At 38.5% G+C, this 18,518-nt stretch overlaps 1 protein-coding gene across 1 annotated transcript in view; it reads right to left on the minus strand.

Annotated features, from left to right (window-relative positions):
• The window catches only part of MSH2 (mutS homolog 2), a 75,396-nt gene that overhangs the window by 19,014 nt on the left and 37,864 nt on the right, over positions 1–18,518 (minus strand). The window contains exon 8 of the mRNA XM_046663248.1: positions 17,875–17,984. Coding sequence (XP_046519204.1) covers positions 17,875–17,984 — 110 coding nt within the window. The remainder of the gene's footprint in view (positions 1–17,874; positions 17,985–18,518) is intronic.

Below are 18,518 nucleotides of genomic sequence, written 5' to 3' on the forward strand. Positions count from 1 at the left end.
GATAATTTTCCAGAACCGAGAAAAGATATAAATTATGCAATTAAGAAAACACAGCAAATCTAAATAGGAAAAATAAAAAGAAATCCGCTTTTGGACACAGTAAGAGAAGGAATCAGTATCTGGAACCAAGACTTCTAAGTATCAATAACAATGCAAGTAAGTCAAAGGACAGCCCAATACAATCTCATAGAAATGAACGAAACTAACAGTCAACCTGGGATTGTACACCCAGATAAAAATATCCTTGAAGATCAAGGGTGAAATATAGACATTTCAAACAAACAAAACCTGAATAACACTTTAATTGGTGAACATGATGTAATCTATAGATAAATTGAAATATAGTGATGTACACTCAAAATTTCTATGTTATAAATCAATGATACCACAACAAAACAAACAAAACACCTAACAGACCCCCAAAATAAAGAATAGCCAGAAAGAAGGAACGAATAGCAAAGGAACTGGTAAGCACTGACTGTACAGAACGGAAACCTGAGAGGTAAAAACCTAAAACACCAGCCAATAAGGAGGAAATGTAATCTGATCTTAGTTATCCTAAGATCCTAATATTTTGGGATAAGTGAGAAGATGCTGATAGGCTTTTGACTTTGATGAGTTAAGTATACACATTTTTTTTTTAATTTGTTAAAAATTTCCAAACTAGCACACGTTTGATAGGATGGGGCAGAGGCAAAGAGACAGGCAAAAATCAATACAAAAGACAGACAGACAGAATGGGTAAGAGCAACCAGAAAGAACAGGAATCACAAAACAATCTGGAAGAAATAAAGCCAAACTGCCACTTAAAAAAAGAGATCAAATTAAATTTAAAAATAAATAAAATCCAGCTATAAGATTTTTGACCTAAACCATAAAGACTCACAAAGGATAGAAAAAGATATACCATGTAAAAAACTAAAAAGGACTCTGGCACAACTCTCTTACTATCAGATAAATAAATCTAAGGAAAAAAGCATTACTAAGACAGTATCCCTAAAGAATGACAAAGCTTCAATTCCGCCACAAAGAAACAACAGCACTGTGCCTTAAAAACATATGAAGCAAAAATGGATCGAACCACATGGAGAAATCCACATTTCTCTCACTCAGGAGATCAAAAATCAGCAAGCATACAGACAGTGAGAACAAAACAACTAAAGCTTTATCTAATGGACATAAGAGAGCACACATGACCCTCAGTATATGGAGAACTTTTATTAGACTGACACAAACCATGCTTGGAAATTTAAAAAATTATTTCTAAACAAATGACAAACCGAAAAACAAATGATAATGGGAATAAAATACTTAAGTAAGAAATTGTACATCTCAAAACTTATGGGATGCATTCAGCTAAGGCAACATATAGAAGGAAAAGTGCAATCTTAAATGCTTACTGAAAAAGACAAGGCCGGAAAAATAGTGAACATTCAAGAGGTTGAAGAAAGACCAAAAACAGATTAAACACAGACACACACACACACATATATGTATGTGTGTGTATATATATATATATAGAAGAACTGAAATTATTGAAATAGAAAGTAAAGATACAAAAGAAGATTTAAAAAGTAAGGAGTTGATCTCTAAGAAACAGACAAACTATGGACAGGAAGAAGTGTCAGGGGATACACAAACAAATTGCATTAAAAATAAACAGGTGCTATATCTGCAAATGCCACAGTGCTTTTAAAAAGAATAAGTAACCAGTAGGAACAACTTTTGGCAACTGAAAAACTTAGAAAGAAATATATATTTCCTAGAAATGGTATAGCATCCAGAATATATATACAACTCGACAACAAAAAGCAACCCAATTTAAAAATGAGCAAAGGATCTGGGGCCAGCCCCGTGGCCAAGTGGTTAAGTTCGCATGCTCCAATTCTGTGGCCCAGGGTTTCACTAGTTCAGATCCTGGGCACAGACATGTCACCACTCATCAAGCCATGCTGAGGTGGCATCCCACATGCCATAACTAGAAGGACCCACAACTAAAAATATACAGCTGTGTACTGGGGGGCTTTGAGGAGAAAAAGGAAAAATAAAATCTTAAAAAAAAAAAATGATCAAAGGATCTGAAATAGACATTTCTCCAAAGAAGACACATAAATGGTCAACAAACATATGAAAGGATGCTCAATGTCATTAGCCACCAGGGAAATACAAATCAAAAACACAATGAAATACTACTCGACATCCACTAGGATGGCTATTAAAAAACAAAAAAGCCCACAAAAAAAACAAGTATTAGCAACAATGCAGAGAAATCAGAATCCTCATATACTGCTGGTGGGAATATTAAATGGTGTAGACACTTCGAAGAAGTTTAGCGATTCCTCAAGAAGTTAAACGTAAAACTACCATACGACCCAGTAATTCCACTCCTATGCATATACCTAAAAGAACTGAAAACAGGGGCTGGCCCCATGGCCGATTGGTTAAGTTTCCATGCTCTGCTTCGGTGGCCCAGGGTTCCACCAGTTCTGATCCTGGGTGCAAACCTAGCACCGCTCATCAAGCCATGCTGAGGTGGCGTCCCACATGCAACTAGACGGACCTGCTACTAGAATATACAACTGCGTCCTGGGGAAGCTTTGGGTAGAAGAAGAAGAAGAAAAAAGAAAAAGAAAAAAAAGATTGGCAACAGACGTTAGTTCAGATATCAATCTTTAAAAAAAGAGAATTGAAAACAGGTACTTAAACAAACACTTGTACATGACTGTGCACAGGAGCACTATTCTGACAGCCAAAAGACAGAAACAACCTATTAAGCACATCAAGTGAAAGGATAAACAAATTGTGGTATATCCTTACAATGGAATATCATTGAGCCATAAAAGGGAACGAAGCACTGATACATATTGCAATGTGGATGAATTTTGAACACACTATGCTAAGTGAAAGAAGCTAGTCACAAAAGGCCACGTATTATGTGATTCCATTTATGAGAAATGTCCAGAATTAGCAATTCCATAGAGACAAAAAGTAGATTAGTGGTTGCCAGCATCTGGGAAAACAGGGCAAAGGGAGTGACTGCTAATGGATATGGGTTTTCTTTTGCTGGTAACGAAAATATTTTGGAATTAGATAGCAGTGGTGGTTGCACAACACAGTGAATGTTCTAAACACCAGTGAATAGTACACTTTAAAATGGTGAATTTTATGTAAATTCACTTCAATAAAAACTGATAACCATTGGAAAGGAAAAAAAAGGGAAAGATACATATAATGTTCATAAATAGAAAGACTCAATGTTGTAATGTTGATTCTCCCCTAAGTTAATCCTTAAATTAAATGCAATTTCAATCAAATACTGATAAGACAATATTATTTATAAAGCTTAGAAATAAAAATAGTACATATTATAGTAATGAAACATTAAAATGATAATAAGCACCAATTTCAGGACAGCATGTATTTCTGTGGAGTGATGTGTGCAAAGAGGACTTTATAGTGAGTATACAAGTATTGATTATATTGGTAATTGTATGACAATCATTTTATAATCAAACTATTAAATACATCACAAAGAAGAAAAGGAAGTGGAAAAACTCATGGGGAAAAGTATGTAGAAAGAAAGAAGGGAGAAAGAAGGATAAAGCGTGGAAAGAGGGAAGGAAAGAAGAAGGGCTAATGGCTTGGGGGCCAGACAGAGGAAAGGGGAAGATGAAAGTAGGAAGCATAAGAGGGGAGGGCAAAGGAGTGAAGGAAACGAATGAGAATGAAGAATTCTTCAGGCATCCAGGCAGAAAGAGGAAATCACCTGGAATGTAGGGAGGGGAGGAAGAGAGGGTAGTGGTAAATCCAAGTGGTAACAGACATTTCATGAACATTCAATGTCAGAAGACAGCTGCATCAGCCTCAAAAATCAGGAAGGGTGTAAATATAATAATCAAGATTTGTTTGAGAATAAAGCTAAAAGACAGAAACTCTTATCAAGCATGAAATAATTCAAGGACTATAATATCTATCAACCTTTGTTTAAAAAAATACCCAAAACACCTGATGAACAAATCCAGCCAAATAAAGGTGGAATCAAAAATTTTAAACCCAGCAATGAAGAAGCCATGGTAAAAAGACTGATGGCAGGCACTGAATTCATTTACATTTGAGCATGAACATTACACAATCCTGGACACTGGAATCAAGGCTACAGACGTATTGTGCATATTTTAGACCTGGACAGTATAAAAATACAACCATTAAAAATGAAGAGGTATGACAGGTAGAAGCACACGAAAGACTGGTAAGTGCTCAACTTTCACAGCAAGGAACTAATATTGTCCAAAATTGAAACATGTCACTCAAAGATATCTCCAATAGCTCCATATTTTTCTAATTTTGTTTCTTCAACCTATCTTTTAGATTATTTTCCTCTCCTGTGGTGAAAAATCATTCATTTGCAGTTCAACAGCTCCTTCCATGATTTTTTTTCTGTTAGAATGAAAAACATTATGTTGAATCCTTTTAAAAGTAAGGTCTATAGTATGAGCTCCTTTCTCTAATTTCTCTATGCATCTGTCTGCATATTACCAGAAAAAGATCATTAGCTGTCTCTCAATGGGGGCACTACTGGCATTCTGAGTGGGACAATACTTTGTTGTAAGGGACTAAAACACAAAGTTCAACACCTCTCTTCAAAACCCTCAATACTGCCCATAGTAGAGAGCAGACTGAAACCAGTGGACAGTCAGCCATTAATGATCAGGTAGCTGGTAACTAAAGTTTTTAGGCAGTTATCAATTGTAGCTTTTAATTGCTCACCCACCCATCGTTAGCTGTGCTGCTTAGGCAATATATTATCTGATTCCCACTAGGTTCCTCATAGGTAGCTTCCCTGACATTTGGGTCACCATGGTTACAATGCTTGAGTTGTTTGTCAGGAACTAAGAGTCTACCCCTGTCCAGTTCAGGCAGGTTGAGAGCACCAACCCACCAACTGGGCCCGCGGAGGTGTCTGACAGATGAACTCCTGACATCAGGGAGCCAAAAACTCCACCTTTAGATCATGGTAACACCACCACTTTGTCAACAGGAGTCCTGTGAAGAGCCATGAATCTTGATTACACTTGTGCAGATGATCACTTACCTCGCTTCTCTCCTCCAATCATCTATTCCCACACTTCAGACTACCTCGCCCCTTGATCCCATAAATATCCCTAGTCCCCATTTGTTGGGGAGGCAGATTTGAGATTTGTTCTCCCATCTCCTTGTTTGCCTGCCTTGTGAACAAACCCTTTCTCTGCTGCAAACTCGTCATCTTGATGACTGGCTTTCCGTGCAACACAAAATGAACCTGGTTCGGTAGCAAGACTAAATGTTAAAACAGTTATTTCTGGGCAGTAGATGTGGGGGATGTTTTAAATTTTCATCTCTCTACCTCTCCGCGTTGTTTGAATGCTTTATATAGGTTATCAGTTTTACGACAGTGTTTTGTTTTTTAAAGGATAACTATAAGCAAAAGTGTTGATGTGTTTTGAGACTTAATAATTCCAGCTGGGAGAATATGAATGCTTCCTTTTTTTGTGTTTCTTTTTCGTTTCCAAGAAGAAAAACTTTAAAGCATTCATATACACTATCTTTACCACTTACATATACTCATACAATAATGACATACTTGTGTCAGTGATGCGGGCTCGGTGAGTTGAGGAGTCAAAAGAAAGATTTCTTGGACTCTCAAGGTCTGGCAACATTGCTCTTTTATTCAGAGAATAGCGCGGAGTAGCATGGGGACGGGACCCATGGGCAGTAAGAGCTGCAATGTGTTGAGGGTTAGAGCTAAATTTATAAGGCATAGATATGTGAGTTATTTCCTTACAAGACAAAGGAAAGATCATGAAAAAAGTCGTTAAAATAGTATCAGTGCAGGTGGAGTCTGGTTATTGGGTGGTCCTATAACTTTAGACAGAAATCAGATCAGATTAAGTCAGGACATCCCATGCTTCCCGAGGATGATATAGATCAGTCTGTAGGGCAGGACGCCCTGGGCTTCTCCCTGGGGCAGGGGCAACCTTGATCCTCATCATCAGGATTGTGCAACTATGGCTTTATAAAAATTATTTTAATTTTTTCTCAGTATTTCCAGTACAATCTATCTAGAGTTACTTTTCCAATAACAGATGAAATATCAATAATAATTATCTGTGAAAACTAATATTCAAGGATAAAGTGGTTCAAATACTGTATAGAAAGGTTTAAAAATTTAATACATCAAATGGAATCACCCAATCTAACTGAAATTGCTTACTTTTTTGTGAAAAACCATTGCCTTTTTTGAACCTTGTTTTGGGATGGTTTTGATCTACACTTTCTTGAAAAATACAAAATCTTTCTGTAATACTTGTGGAAAGCAGCCACAAAAACATCTGAAGCATTAAGTACAAGCTACGCTTAGGGAAAAAAAGAAAATTAACACAACCACTCATGTCAATGACTGCTCCCTTTCATCACACAGTGCACAGCTGGAAAACACAAGCGAAGCTTTCAGAAATCATACATGAAACGACTGATGTCCTCTTGAGATTTTCTTAAAGTGGTTCTGAGTCATCTAATTTAAATGCCTAAAGTCATTACAAACATCGACAATGAAAATGAAGGGTTGAATTCTCCTTATAACCTGAGACCAGTTTAAAGGTTTATGACCGAGAATAAAGAAGATATTATACTCGGTCAACTCCCTAGGGAACCTAGAACAGGTTTTAACTAGGAACTGGATTTATCTGGAAGACAGTATCATGCTATAAAGCACAAACGCCTATAGTTAAGGACAGCATCTGCTGATCTAAACAACAGTTACTCCCCTCCCTCCTCCTTCTCCCTTCCCAGGAGTGCTCTTCATGTATTTCCAACTAGAGGAATAACCCACCCTTGGGTGCCTTAGGCCAATTATCACATTCTACTTCCCTGGCCATGATCACTGCTTAAATGGTCCCATCAAGGCAAACTGCAGGACTCTTACTTACAATGTTACAGGAATTGCTACTGGTACCTAGGGCCAAAAGAGGAACCAGCTTTAGGCTGAAATTAAAATCACAAAAGATAGACGAAATCAAGCAATTAGATATTTTAGAACCTACAACTAGGATATACAACTAGGATATACAACTACGTAGTGGGGGGCTTTGGGGGGGGAAGGAAGATGGGCAAAAGATGTTAGCTCAGGGCCAATCTTCCTCACCAAAAAAAAAAAAAAAGAGGAAAGAAACAAAGAAAGAAAAGGAAAGAAGAAAAAAGAAAGAAAGAAATTAGGTCCTTTGGATGGCATCAATGAGCAGCTGGATCAAGGAACTCTAAATAAAGCCTGGTGTATCTCTCAACTTTTATTTCATGAGCCATAAGTGTACTGTTTTAGGTTAACTGCAAAACAGAGTCCTAACTGATACTAAGTTTAACCTCAAATAGTCTATAAAGAAGGGAAAAAAAAAAAGGAAACCCACAACTCACTGGCATAGTACTAACATTGAAGGGGTCCAGAATACGCCACTGTGGAATAAAAATTATTTCGAGATGAAAGCATTTGATAATAGACTTTGTTTCTGAACTCTTATCTGCCTAAAAGCAGAGCCTCTCAAAAGAACTCAATTATCATACACCCCTCCCAGGGAGTTTGGAAACCAGGAAAGACAAAACTATCCCATCTCTCCCATCTAGTCTCCAAAGGGCTCATTTACCTACTTTCCCTAAGTGCCCTTTCTCTCCCTCCCCTTCCTCTACTAAAATGGTATAGAAGCCTTAAACTCCAACAGCCTCTTTGAGTCACATTTTTCTGTGACCTCAAAAATCCTTTTTTTTTTTTTTTAAAAACCCACAGGCCAGGGTTTTGTTAATGATCAGGTTGCCAATCTTTTTTATTTCTTCTTCTTCTCCCCACAGCCCCCCAGTACAGAGTTTTATATTCTAGTTGTAGATCCTTCTGGTTGTGCTATGTGCGTTGCCGCCTCAGCATGGCCTGATGAATGGAGGAGGTCCACGCACAGGACCTGAACCCAAGAACCCAGGCCACTGAAGCGGAGCCCGTGCAACTCTAACCATTCAGCCACGGGACCAGACCCGTTTGTTCTCTTACCAATCTTTTTTGAAACAAGGTAATTTTTTTTTTTTTTTTTTTTTTGCAGGGGAAGATTCGCCCTAAGCTAACATCTGCTGCCAATCTTCCTCCTTTTTCCCCCACAAAGCCCCAGTACATAGCTGTGTATAGTTGTAAGTTCTTCAGTCTCTCCTATGTGAGCTGCCACCACAGCATGGCTACTGATAGACGAGCGGTGTGGTTCTGCACCTAGGAACTGAACCTGGGTCTCCTAAGCAGAGTGCATTTAACTTCAACCACTAGGCCTTCAGGGCTGGTTCTAACCTGTTTTTTGTCAGTCTAAATTGCAGGCCTCCAAACACTAGCCTAACAGAGTAGGAAAAAAATTCTACTTTCACGCATGTGCTCTGATTCAGTGGTCTGGGTTTGCAGGTTTGGATGCCTGGAATGAACCTACTCCACTCACCAGCCAGCATCCCACATACAAAGTGGAGGAGGATTGGCACGGATGTTAGCTCAGGGACAATCATCCTCAAGCAAAAAAAAAAGGGGGGGGGGAAAGGGAGGGGAGACTGGCAAATATGCTAGTTCAGGGCCAATCTTCCTCACCAAAAAAGAGAAGTGGGGGCCAGCCCCATGGCTGAATGGTTAAGTTCATGCACTCCACTTCTGTAGCCCAGGGTTTCAGCAGTTCAGATCCAGGGCATGGACCTAGTGCCACTCATCAAGCCATGATTGAGGTGGCGTCCCACATAGCATAACCAGAAGGACCTACAACTAGAATATACAACTATGTACTACACGTCTTTGGGGAGAGAAAAAAAGAAAAAAAAAAGATTGGCAACAGGGGCCTGGCCCAGCGGCGCAGTGGTTAAGTGTGCACGCTCTGCTTTGGCAGCCCAGGGTTCGCCAGTTTGGATCTCGGGTGCAGACATGGCACTGCTTGGCACACCATGCTGTGGTAGGCCTCCCACATATAAAGTAGAGGAAGATGGGCACAGATGTTAGCTCAGGGCCAGTCTGCCTCAGCAAAAAGAGGAGGATTGGCGGCAGATGTAAGCTCAGGGCTCACCTTCCTCAAAAAAAAAAACCCCAAAGATTGGCAACAGATGTTAGCTCGGGGTGAATCTCTTCCTTAGCAAAAAAAAAAAAAAAAATGAGAGAGAGAGAGAGAAGTTCTACTTTCAGATTAAGAAATTGGGGCTTGTCTTATCTAAAGTGATAGCAATGAAATTAAGACAAATGACCTCTTCTTTTCTAGTCTATATCCATATAATTGCACTGTTTATCTTCCTCAAATCCACACCTTTCATAGACACTTATAAAATCTTACATCACACTAATCCCAAAGCATCATTCAACACTTAACACTTACTACTATTTTACAGTCACAGTAAACATTCCTTAACCCACAATAGGGTAAATTAGCGTAATGGAATTGGAGGAAGCACACTAGGCTGTTAACACCACTCATCCGAAAAGAGGGATGAACTACCAAGGATGATCACCTTTGCCTCCATGCTTTTTTGAAACACTTTGTTTCACTTGTTCTAATATTATGTGTTACATAAGCAGAAAAGCATCAAATAAAGAAAAACTTAAAAACTTATATTCTGGTATTTTAAATATTTTGAAAAACTACTCATAAGCACATTAGTTGAAAACTACAAACAAGAGCCCATTAAATCACTAATGGTACATCATTTGTGAGGATATGTTTTTGGCTTGTTTGCTGTCAAACAGATAAAACATCCCAAGGGTTGGATCTATACAGTCAAAATACTGCACGACAGGGAGAGAGGGAGGGAGGGAGGGAGGGAAAGGAAGGAAGGAAATAAAAACGCATAATATAAAATAGAAGTATACAAGATTTCATCCTGCTGTATTTTGTAATTATCATAGAAGTGGCTAATATCCTATACATCATGAAAATAAACTGTTTATTATAGGAAGACAGTCCAAAAGTAGGAGAGGAGAAGAGGGTGGTTCTAAAAGGCAGGACTTGGGCACCTTTCGGGCAGGTGTGAATGTATGATTGTGACAGCCCAGAGCGCTGCAGGGGGATCTTTGATACAGCATCTGTACACCGATACAGGAGATACCAATTTTAAGAACCTCTTAAACATTCTCAACTATACAAACGAATTTTTGTCCAAATAATGTCCAATGATTGCCCAAAGGTACAGCATTTCAGGTAGGCTACAAATTACTGGAAAGAAATCACACAGTCACTCTCCCTTTGAGAGAGTACTGCACTCCTAATTTACTAAACAAGCCGTTCTCAAAGTGGGGTCCCCAGACAAGCAGCATCATTTGGGTACATGTTAGGAATTAAAATTCGCCATCCCCACCCCATACCTGAAGAATATGATTTCAGGGATGGAGCCTACCAAGCGATTCTGACACATACTTAGTTTGAGACCCACAATATTAAAGCAAAGAGATAGTAAGTCAGAAGAATAAAGATGGCCACAACTACAACATTTCAGCCGAGCTTTGCCTGGCCTGTGGCTTCCTTCAGGTGTGTACTGCCGTGGTGACAATTCTTGCCATCGCACCTCCCTATTACGTTAGTCAGAGCTTTTGTTAACCATCAAGAAGTACACCTTTATGCTTTCATTTAAAGCAATGTTTACAAATATCCAACTCTGCCCAATCACAGGTAAGACCACAGCCTCAGCTGCACGGGGTGGCGATGGTTTCAGTGTCCAGATGTCTCAATAGCATTTCTGCCTTCCATTAACCTAAAAGTTATGCATCTAAAATCATTCCATTAATAGCAACATTACAGAGGGAACAAGAGCTAAAATGTAAATTTTCCTAAGCAAGGGGTGAACAATGCAAGGTTTTTGGTTACTTAACTTAGAAGTAAATGGAAAAGATCGCCCCATCACTGACAAAATATTACCAGAAAAGTGAAGCATTTAAACCTACACACACACACACACACACTCATGTTCTTCTAAAATCCAAAGAGCAGAATACATGGGATTTAACTTCCTTTAGCCGCAGTTAATGATCCGGTAAAAACAAAATAAATCAACATCACCTAGGGCAAATGTTAACTCAAACAAATCCAGTCACGAGGAATGCAAAGGATCCAATAATCAGCAAACAAAACTATTACCTTAACGTGAATAATGTGAGCACATATTCCCTGCAAGATCATTTTTAACAGTAAATTTAGTGTAGAAAAGGAAGAAGGGGGTGGAGCAAAATGGCGGGGTGAGCTGACCCGGGATTCTCTCCCCTCCAAAATACAACAAAGGATTGGAAAAACTGAATTTCAGAGAATAAAAATAATGCCAACACGTTAGAGACCTACAATACCAAGAAGGCGGAGATCATACACCCTACTTACAGCCTCAGAGGCGCTGGAACGTGTAGGAGAGAACATCGCTCCCTCCCCTAGAGTCTGTGATCGCTGCGGGTCGGGAAGGAGCGGAGGAGGGGCCGCGCGACGGGGGATCATCCAGGACTCCTGCCGCTGGTTCAGTGGAGACCCGCTGACGGGGGGAAAGCTTGCGTCCACGGGGACCCTACAAATCAAGGGCCTTGGGAGACCAGAGAACAGAACTGATCTGAACGCAGACCGGCGCGTGGGAGTAACAGCCCCTCCCCCCTAACAAAGCCAGTGGGCGCAGCCATCTTGCCCCAAGGCGGAGAGCTAACACGCCGCTCTCGACCCCCATCTAGTGGCGAGAGGCTGTAACTGCAACCGAATTCTACCAAAAAAACCGCTCCTCTACCATCCAGCAATTTATAAAAGCCCCAGACCAGAAGGAAAACAATAAAAACACAGAATTAAGTCCTGAGGACTTGGAATTAGGTAAACGAAGTGATAATGAGTTCAGAGCAGCTATAATCAAAAAACTCAATGAGGTAGAGAGAAAGATAGAGAAACAAGCCAATGAGTTCTGGAGTTACTTCACAAAAGAAATTGAAATCATAAAGAAGAATCAAACAGAATTACTAGAGATGAAAAACACAATGGACCAGATAAAACAGAATACGGATTCCCTGAATGCCCGTGTAGACACCATAGAAGAGGAAATTAACATAACTGAAGATAGACAGGCTGAATGGCTCCAGACAGAGGAAGAAAGGGAACTAAGAATTTAAAAAAATGAGGAAAACCTCCGAGAGATAATGGATTCAATGAGGATTAAGATCATAAGGATCATAGGAATTCCCGAGAACGTGGAAAAGGAAAATGGAGCAGAAAATGTGCTTAACGAAATTATTGAAGAGAACTTCCCAAATCTAGGGATTGATGGAGAAATGTGTGTAGAGGAGGGTTTTAGATCTAGATTTGTCAATGTAAAAAGACCTACTGCAAGGCACGTAGTAGTAAAATTGGCAAAAAGGAAAGACAAGGAAAGAATACTGAGGGAAGTAAGAAAAAAAAAGAGAAAAACCTATAAAGGAGCCCCTATCAGACTGTCAGCGGATTTCTCTACAGAAACAAGCTAGGAGAGAATGGAGTGACATATTCAAAGCTTTACAAGATAAAAATCTTCAGCCAAGAATACTCTATCCAGCAAGAATTTCCTTCAGATATGAGGGAGAAATTAAATCTTTTCCAGACAAACAAAAGTTAAGGGAATTTGTCACTAAAAGCCCTCCATTACAAGAAATCCTCAAGAAGGCTCTCATACCTGAAAAAAGAAAAAAGGGAGAAAGGGGACACAATCCACAGACTAGGGAGACCGATGGATAGAACCAGAACAGGATAGCAAATATTCAACTATAGCATTAGGGTAAAGGTAAGGAAACTACCAAAGCAAGGACGATCTTAGCACTCTAACTACAAATTCATAAGACGAGTTGGAATGAGAAATGAAAATAATTATTTAGGAGGGGAAGAGCAAAGGGTCTAAATCAGTATTGGTCAAGTAAGTAAGAGACCACCAGAGAATAGACTATATTATACACGAGATACTAAATACAAACTTCAAGGTAGACACTAAAATAAAGTACAGAACAGAGTCACAAATCATAAATAAGGAAAAATCTAACAAACCCAGCATAACAAATTGCAGTATTAAATGGGCAGTCTAAAGCAAAGAGGAAAAGAAACACAGGAAAACAAGATAATGAGCGACAGATTGACAGCATTAAGTCCACATGCATCAATAATCACTCTCAATGTAAACAGATTGAACTCTCCAATAAAAAGACAGAGTGGCAAAATGGATTAAAGAACAAGATCCAACAATTTGTTGCCTCCAGGAAACACACCTCAGCCCCAAGGACAAACACAGACTCAGGGTGAAGGGGTGGAGGACAATACTTCAAGCTAATAGCAAGGAAAGAAGGGCAGGTGTTGCAATTCTTATATCAGACCAAGTGGATTTCAAAATAAGACAGGTAAAGAGAGACACAGAAGGACAATATATAATGATCAAAGGGATACTTCATCAAGAAGAAATAACACTTATAAATATCTATGCACCCAACACAGGAGCACCAAGAGTCATAAAGCAACTATTAACAGACCTAAAGGAAGATGTTAAAAACAACTCAATAATAGTAGGGGACCTCAACACACCACTCACATCAATGGACAGATCATCCAGACAGAAAATCAACAAAGAAATAGTGGAGCTAAATGAAAAACTTAAACAATTGGACTTAATAGACATATATGGATCACTTCACCCTGAAAGAGCTGAATACACTTTCTTCTCAAGTGCACATGGAACATTCTCTAGGATAGACCATATGTTGGGAAACAAGGCAAGCCTCTACAAATTTAAAAAAATTGAAATAATAACAAGCATCTTCTCTGATCATAGTGCTATAAGGCTAGAAATTAATTACAAGAAAAAAGCTGAGAAAGGCACAAAGATGTGGAGACTAAACAACACACTACTGAACAAGCAATGGATCATTGAAGAAATTAAAGAAGAAATAAAAAAATACCTGGAAACAAATGAAAATGATAGCATGCCATACCAACTCATATGGGATACAGCAAAAGCTGTATTAAGAGGAAAATTCATCGCAATACAGGCACATCTTAACAACAAGAAAAATCCCAAATAAGCAACCTTAAAGTACACCTAACTGAACTAGAGAAAAAAGAACAAATGAAGCCCAAAGTCAGCAGGAGAGAAATAATAAAAATCAGAGCAGAAATAAATACTATTGAAACGAAAAAGGCAGTAGAAAGGATCTTTGAGAAGATAAATAAAATTGACAAACCACTAGCCGGACTTACAAAGAAAAAAAGGGAGAAAGCTCAAATAAACAAAATCAGAAATTAGCGAGGAGAAATAAGACTCTGCAGAAATACAACAGATTATAAGAGAATACTACAAAAAACTATATGCCAACAGAATGGATAACCTAGAGGAAATGGATAAATTCTTGGACTCCTACAATCTCCCAAAGCTCACTCAAGAAGAGGCAGACAATTTGAACAGACCAATCACAAGGAAAGAGATTGAAACAGCAATCAAAAGCATCCCAAAGAATAAAACCCCATGACCAGATGGCTTTCCTGGGGAATTCTACCAAACTTTCAGAGAGGATTTAATACCTATCCTTTTCAAGCTATTCCAAAAAATTAGGGAAGATGGAACACTTCCTAACACATTCTATGAGGCCAACATCACGCTGATACCAAAACCTGACAAGGACACCACGGAAAAAGAGAACTACAGGCCAATATCACTGATGAACATAGGTGCAAAAATTCTAAACAAAATTTTGGCAACCAGAATTCAGCAATTCATCAAAAGGATCATACATCAGGATCAGGTGGGATTCATACCAGGGACACAGGGATGGTTCAACATCCACAAATCAATCAACGTGATACACCACATCAACAAACTGAGGAATAAAAACCACATGATCATCTCAATAGATGCAGAGAAGGCATTTGACAAGATCCAACAGCCATTTATGATAAAAACTCTGAACAAAATGGGCATAGAAGGAAACTACCTAAACATAATAAAGGCCATATACAACAAACCCATAGCCAACATCATACTCAATGGGCAAAAACTGAACCCCATCCCCCGGAAAACAGGAACGAGATGAGGATGCCCTCTATCACCACTCTTATTTAACATAGTACTGGAGGTCCTGGCCAGAGCAATCAGGCAAGAAAAAGGAATAAAAGGAATCCAAATAGGGAGGGAAGAAGTGAAACTCTCGCTGTTTGCAGACGACATGATCTTATATGTAGAAAACCCCAAAGAATCTATTGGAAAACTGTTAGAAGTAATCAACAACTACAGCAAAGTTGCAGGGTATAAAATTAACGTGCATAAATCAGTGGCATTTCTATACTCCAGTAATAAACCAACAGAAAAAGAACTCAAGAACACAATACCATTCACAATCACAACAAAAAGAATAAAATACCTTGGGGTAAATTTAACTAAGGAAGTGAAGGACCTATATAATGAAAATTACAAGGCCTTTCTGAGAGAATTGGATGACGACATAAGGAGATGGAAAGACATTCCATGTACATGGATTGGAAGAATAAACATAGTTAAAATGTCCGTTCTACCTAAAGCAATCTACAGATTCAACGTCATCCCAATCAGAATCCCAATGACATTCTTTACAGAATTAGAACAAAGAATCCTAAAATGCATATGGGGCAACAAAAGACCCCGAATTGCTAAAGCAATCCTGAGAAAAAAGAACACAACAGAGGCATCACAATCCCTGACTTCAAAACATACTACAAAGCTACAGTAATCAAAACAGCATGGTACTGGTACAAAAACAGGTGCACAGATCAATGGAACAGAATTGAAAGCCCAGAAATAAAACCACACATCTATGGACAGCTTATCTTTGACAAAGGAGCTGAGGGCATACAATGGAGAAAAGAAAGTCTTTTCAACAAATGGTGCTGGGAAAACTGGAGAGCCACATGCAAAAGATTGAAAATTGACCATTCTTTTTCACCATTCACCAAAACAAACTCAAAATGGATCAAAGACCTAAAGGTGAGACCTGAAACCATAAGGCTTCTAGAAGAAAACGTAGGCAGTACACTCTTTGACATCAGTATTAAAAGGATGTTTTCGGACACCATGTCTTCTCAGAGAAGGGAAACAATAGAAAGAATAAACAAATGGGACTTCATCAGACTAAAGAGCTTCTTCAAGGCAAATGAAAACAGGATTGAAACAAAAAAACAACCCACTAACTGGGAAAAAATATTTGCAAGTCATATATCTGACAAAGGCTTAATATCCATAATATATAAAGAACTCTCACAACTCAACAACAAAAAATCAAACAACCCAATCAAAAAATGGGCTGGAGACATGAACAGACATTTCTCCAAAGAAGATATACTGATGGCCAATAGGCACATGAAAAGATGCTCATCATCGCTGATCATCAGGGAAATGCAAATCAAAACTACACTAAGATATCACCTTACACCCATTAGAATGACAAAAATATCTAAAACTCATAGCAACAAATGTTGGGGAGAGGTTGCGGAGAAAAAGGAACCCTCATACACTGCTGGTGGGAATGCAAACTGGTGCAGCCACTATGGAAAACAGTATGGAGATTCCTCAAAAAATTAAAAATAGAACTACCATACGATCCAGCCATCCCACTACTGGGTATTTATGCAAAGAGCTTGAAGTCAGCAATCCCAAAAGTCCTATGCACCCCAATGTTCACTGCAGCACTGTTTACAATAGCTAAGACGTGGAAGCAACCTAAGTGCCCAGCAGCAGACGAATGGATAAAGAAGATGTGGTACATATATACAATGGAATACTACTCAGCTGTAAAACAGAACAAAATCATTCCATTTGCAATAACATGGATGGACCTTGAGGGAATTATGTTAAGTGAAATAAGCCAGTGAGAGAAGGATAATCTGTGTATGACTCCACTCATATGAGGAATTTAAAATTATGGACTAAGAACAGTTTAGTGGATACCAGGGGAAAGGTGGGGTGGGGGGTGGGCACAAAGGGTGAAGTGGTGCACCTACAACATGCCTGACAAACATTAATATACAACTGAAATTTCACAAGATTGTAACCTATCATTAACTCAATAAAAAAAAAAAATTTAGTGTAGAAAAATTCCAAATCATTTTTAAAGTAACACAACTTAAAAACACTACATTCAATGGCCCCATATTAAATTTGTTCTATAAACAAACTTTTAACAATCACAAAAGAAAAATTTTACCGTTTTTAAAGTTGTGTTTTCAAATCCATGTTCATTATAAGGCTATTTTCAACTATTCCAGAAACTATTCCCACTTCATATTTATATGTAAATTACCGCTTAAAATTGTTAAAAGACCTGAGGATATAGATCACTTAAACCCTAAGTGTTCTCAACTAACAAGAGAGTTGGAACAAAACAGTATTACAGTCATGGTTAACTTTTTGTTGTATCAACAACTATTTAGGAGACACCCACATACTCTAACCTCCCTCTCAAAGACCCTCCCTACGTGGGAAATAAACAAGAGGAGTCTTCTCTTGTGCTCAATGTCTACTTCTTTTTTCATTTCTAGTGACTATAATTTTCCTTCTCTCTTAAAATTACACAAAACTCAGCTTGCATATGTGCAATCTTTTATTTATGAGATTTCCTTTAACCAGGTCAGTATGCCCGTTCATTTCCTGTTAATCTTTCTTAATTTTCATCCACTGAAATTGTTATTAAAAAAAAAAAAAGGGCTTCCCCATCTATCACTTAATCTTACATCTGCTGTCTCAAAGGTGCCTCACAAAAGTGCCAAAATTAAATACTAAAAAGAGAAATCTGAGTTTTCTGATGTGCCTTTGCTTTTCAAAAATATTCTCCTGCTTAAAGAGTATATTGCATACCTGATCCATATCTAAAGTTGTTTCTATCATTTCCTGAAACTTGGAGAAATCAGAACGAAGATCAATAAGAGGCGTCACAAAAACTGCCAACAACAATGTCTGGTGTTTCCCTAAAAGAAAGCAAAAAGAAAAATAAATGAAAAAGTCCTATTTTTAAAAATACAAGACTAGAGATCATAAAAATTCTGCTGTGATAACAAGCATCATTTGATCCAATAAGCACAAATGGTGTGGCAGGTTTCCCAAGTTACTATTTACTCAGGTATTTTAATTCAAAATGTGGTTAGCACTTAATTTATTTTATAGAAAGGGAGATGATCTGGCATCCAAAGCTTCCTCACAAACCACGCCGCTCCTGCCTGTCATAAGGAGTACTAGAGATACAGAAATGTGATATTAATTATGACTAAACGAACTGCCTTTCTCTGTAGATTTAATAACCCAAAGTCAAAGTCATTAAAATAAAATAGGTACCTCTAACTTACCTCATAGCCCTACTTTCCATGAATCATAGTGTTCCAGAGGTACCGAATCAAGCCGAGGATTTACAGTGGAATTTTGCTTGATGCTATTTAAGAGTACATGCTGGGGAATTACATGAGGAGGAGTAAGTGAGGCTATAGAGCGCCTAGTGTGAAAAGCAC

Source organism: Equus quagga, chromosome 5 (assembly GCF_021613505.1).
Source record: "Equus quagga isolate Etosha38 chromosome 5, UCLA_HA_Equagga_1.0, whole genome shotgun sequence".
Classification (NCBI taxonomy): Eukaryota; Metazoa; Chordata; class Mammalia; order Perissodactyla; family Equidae; genus Equus; species Equus quagga.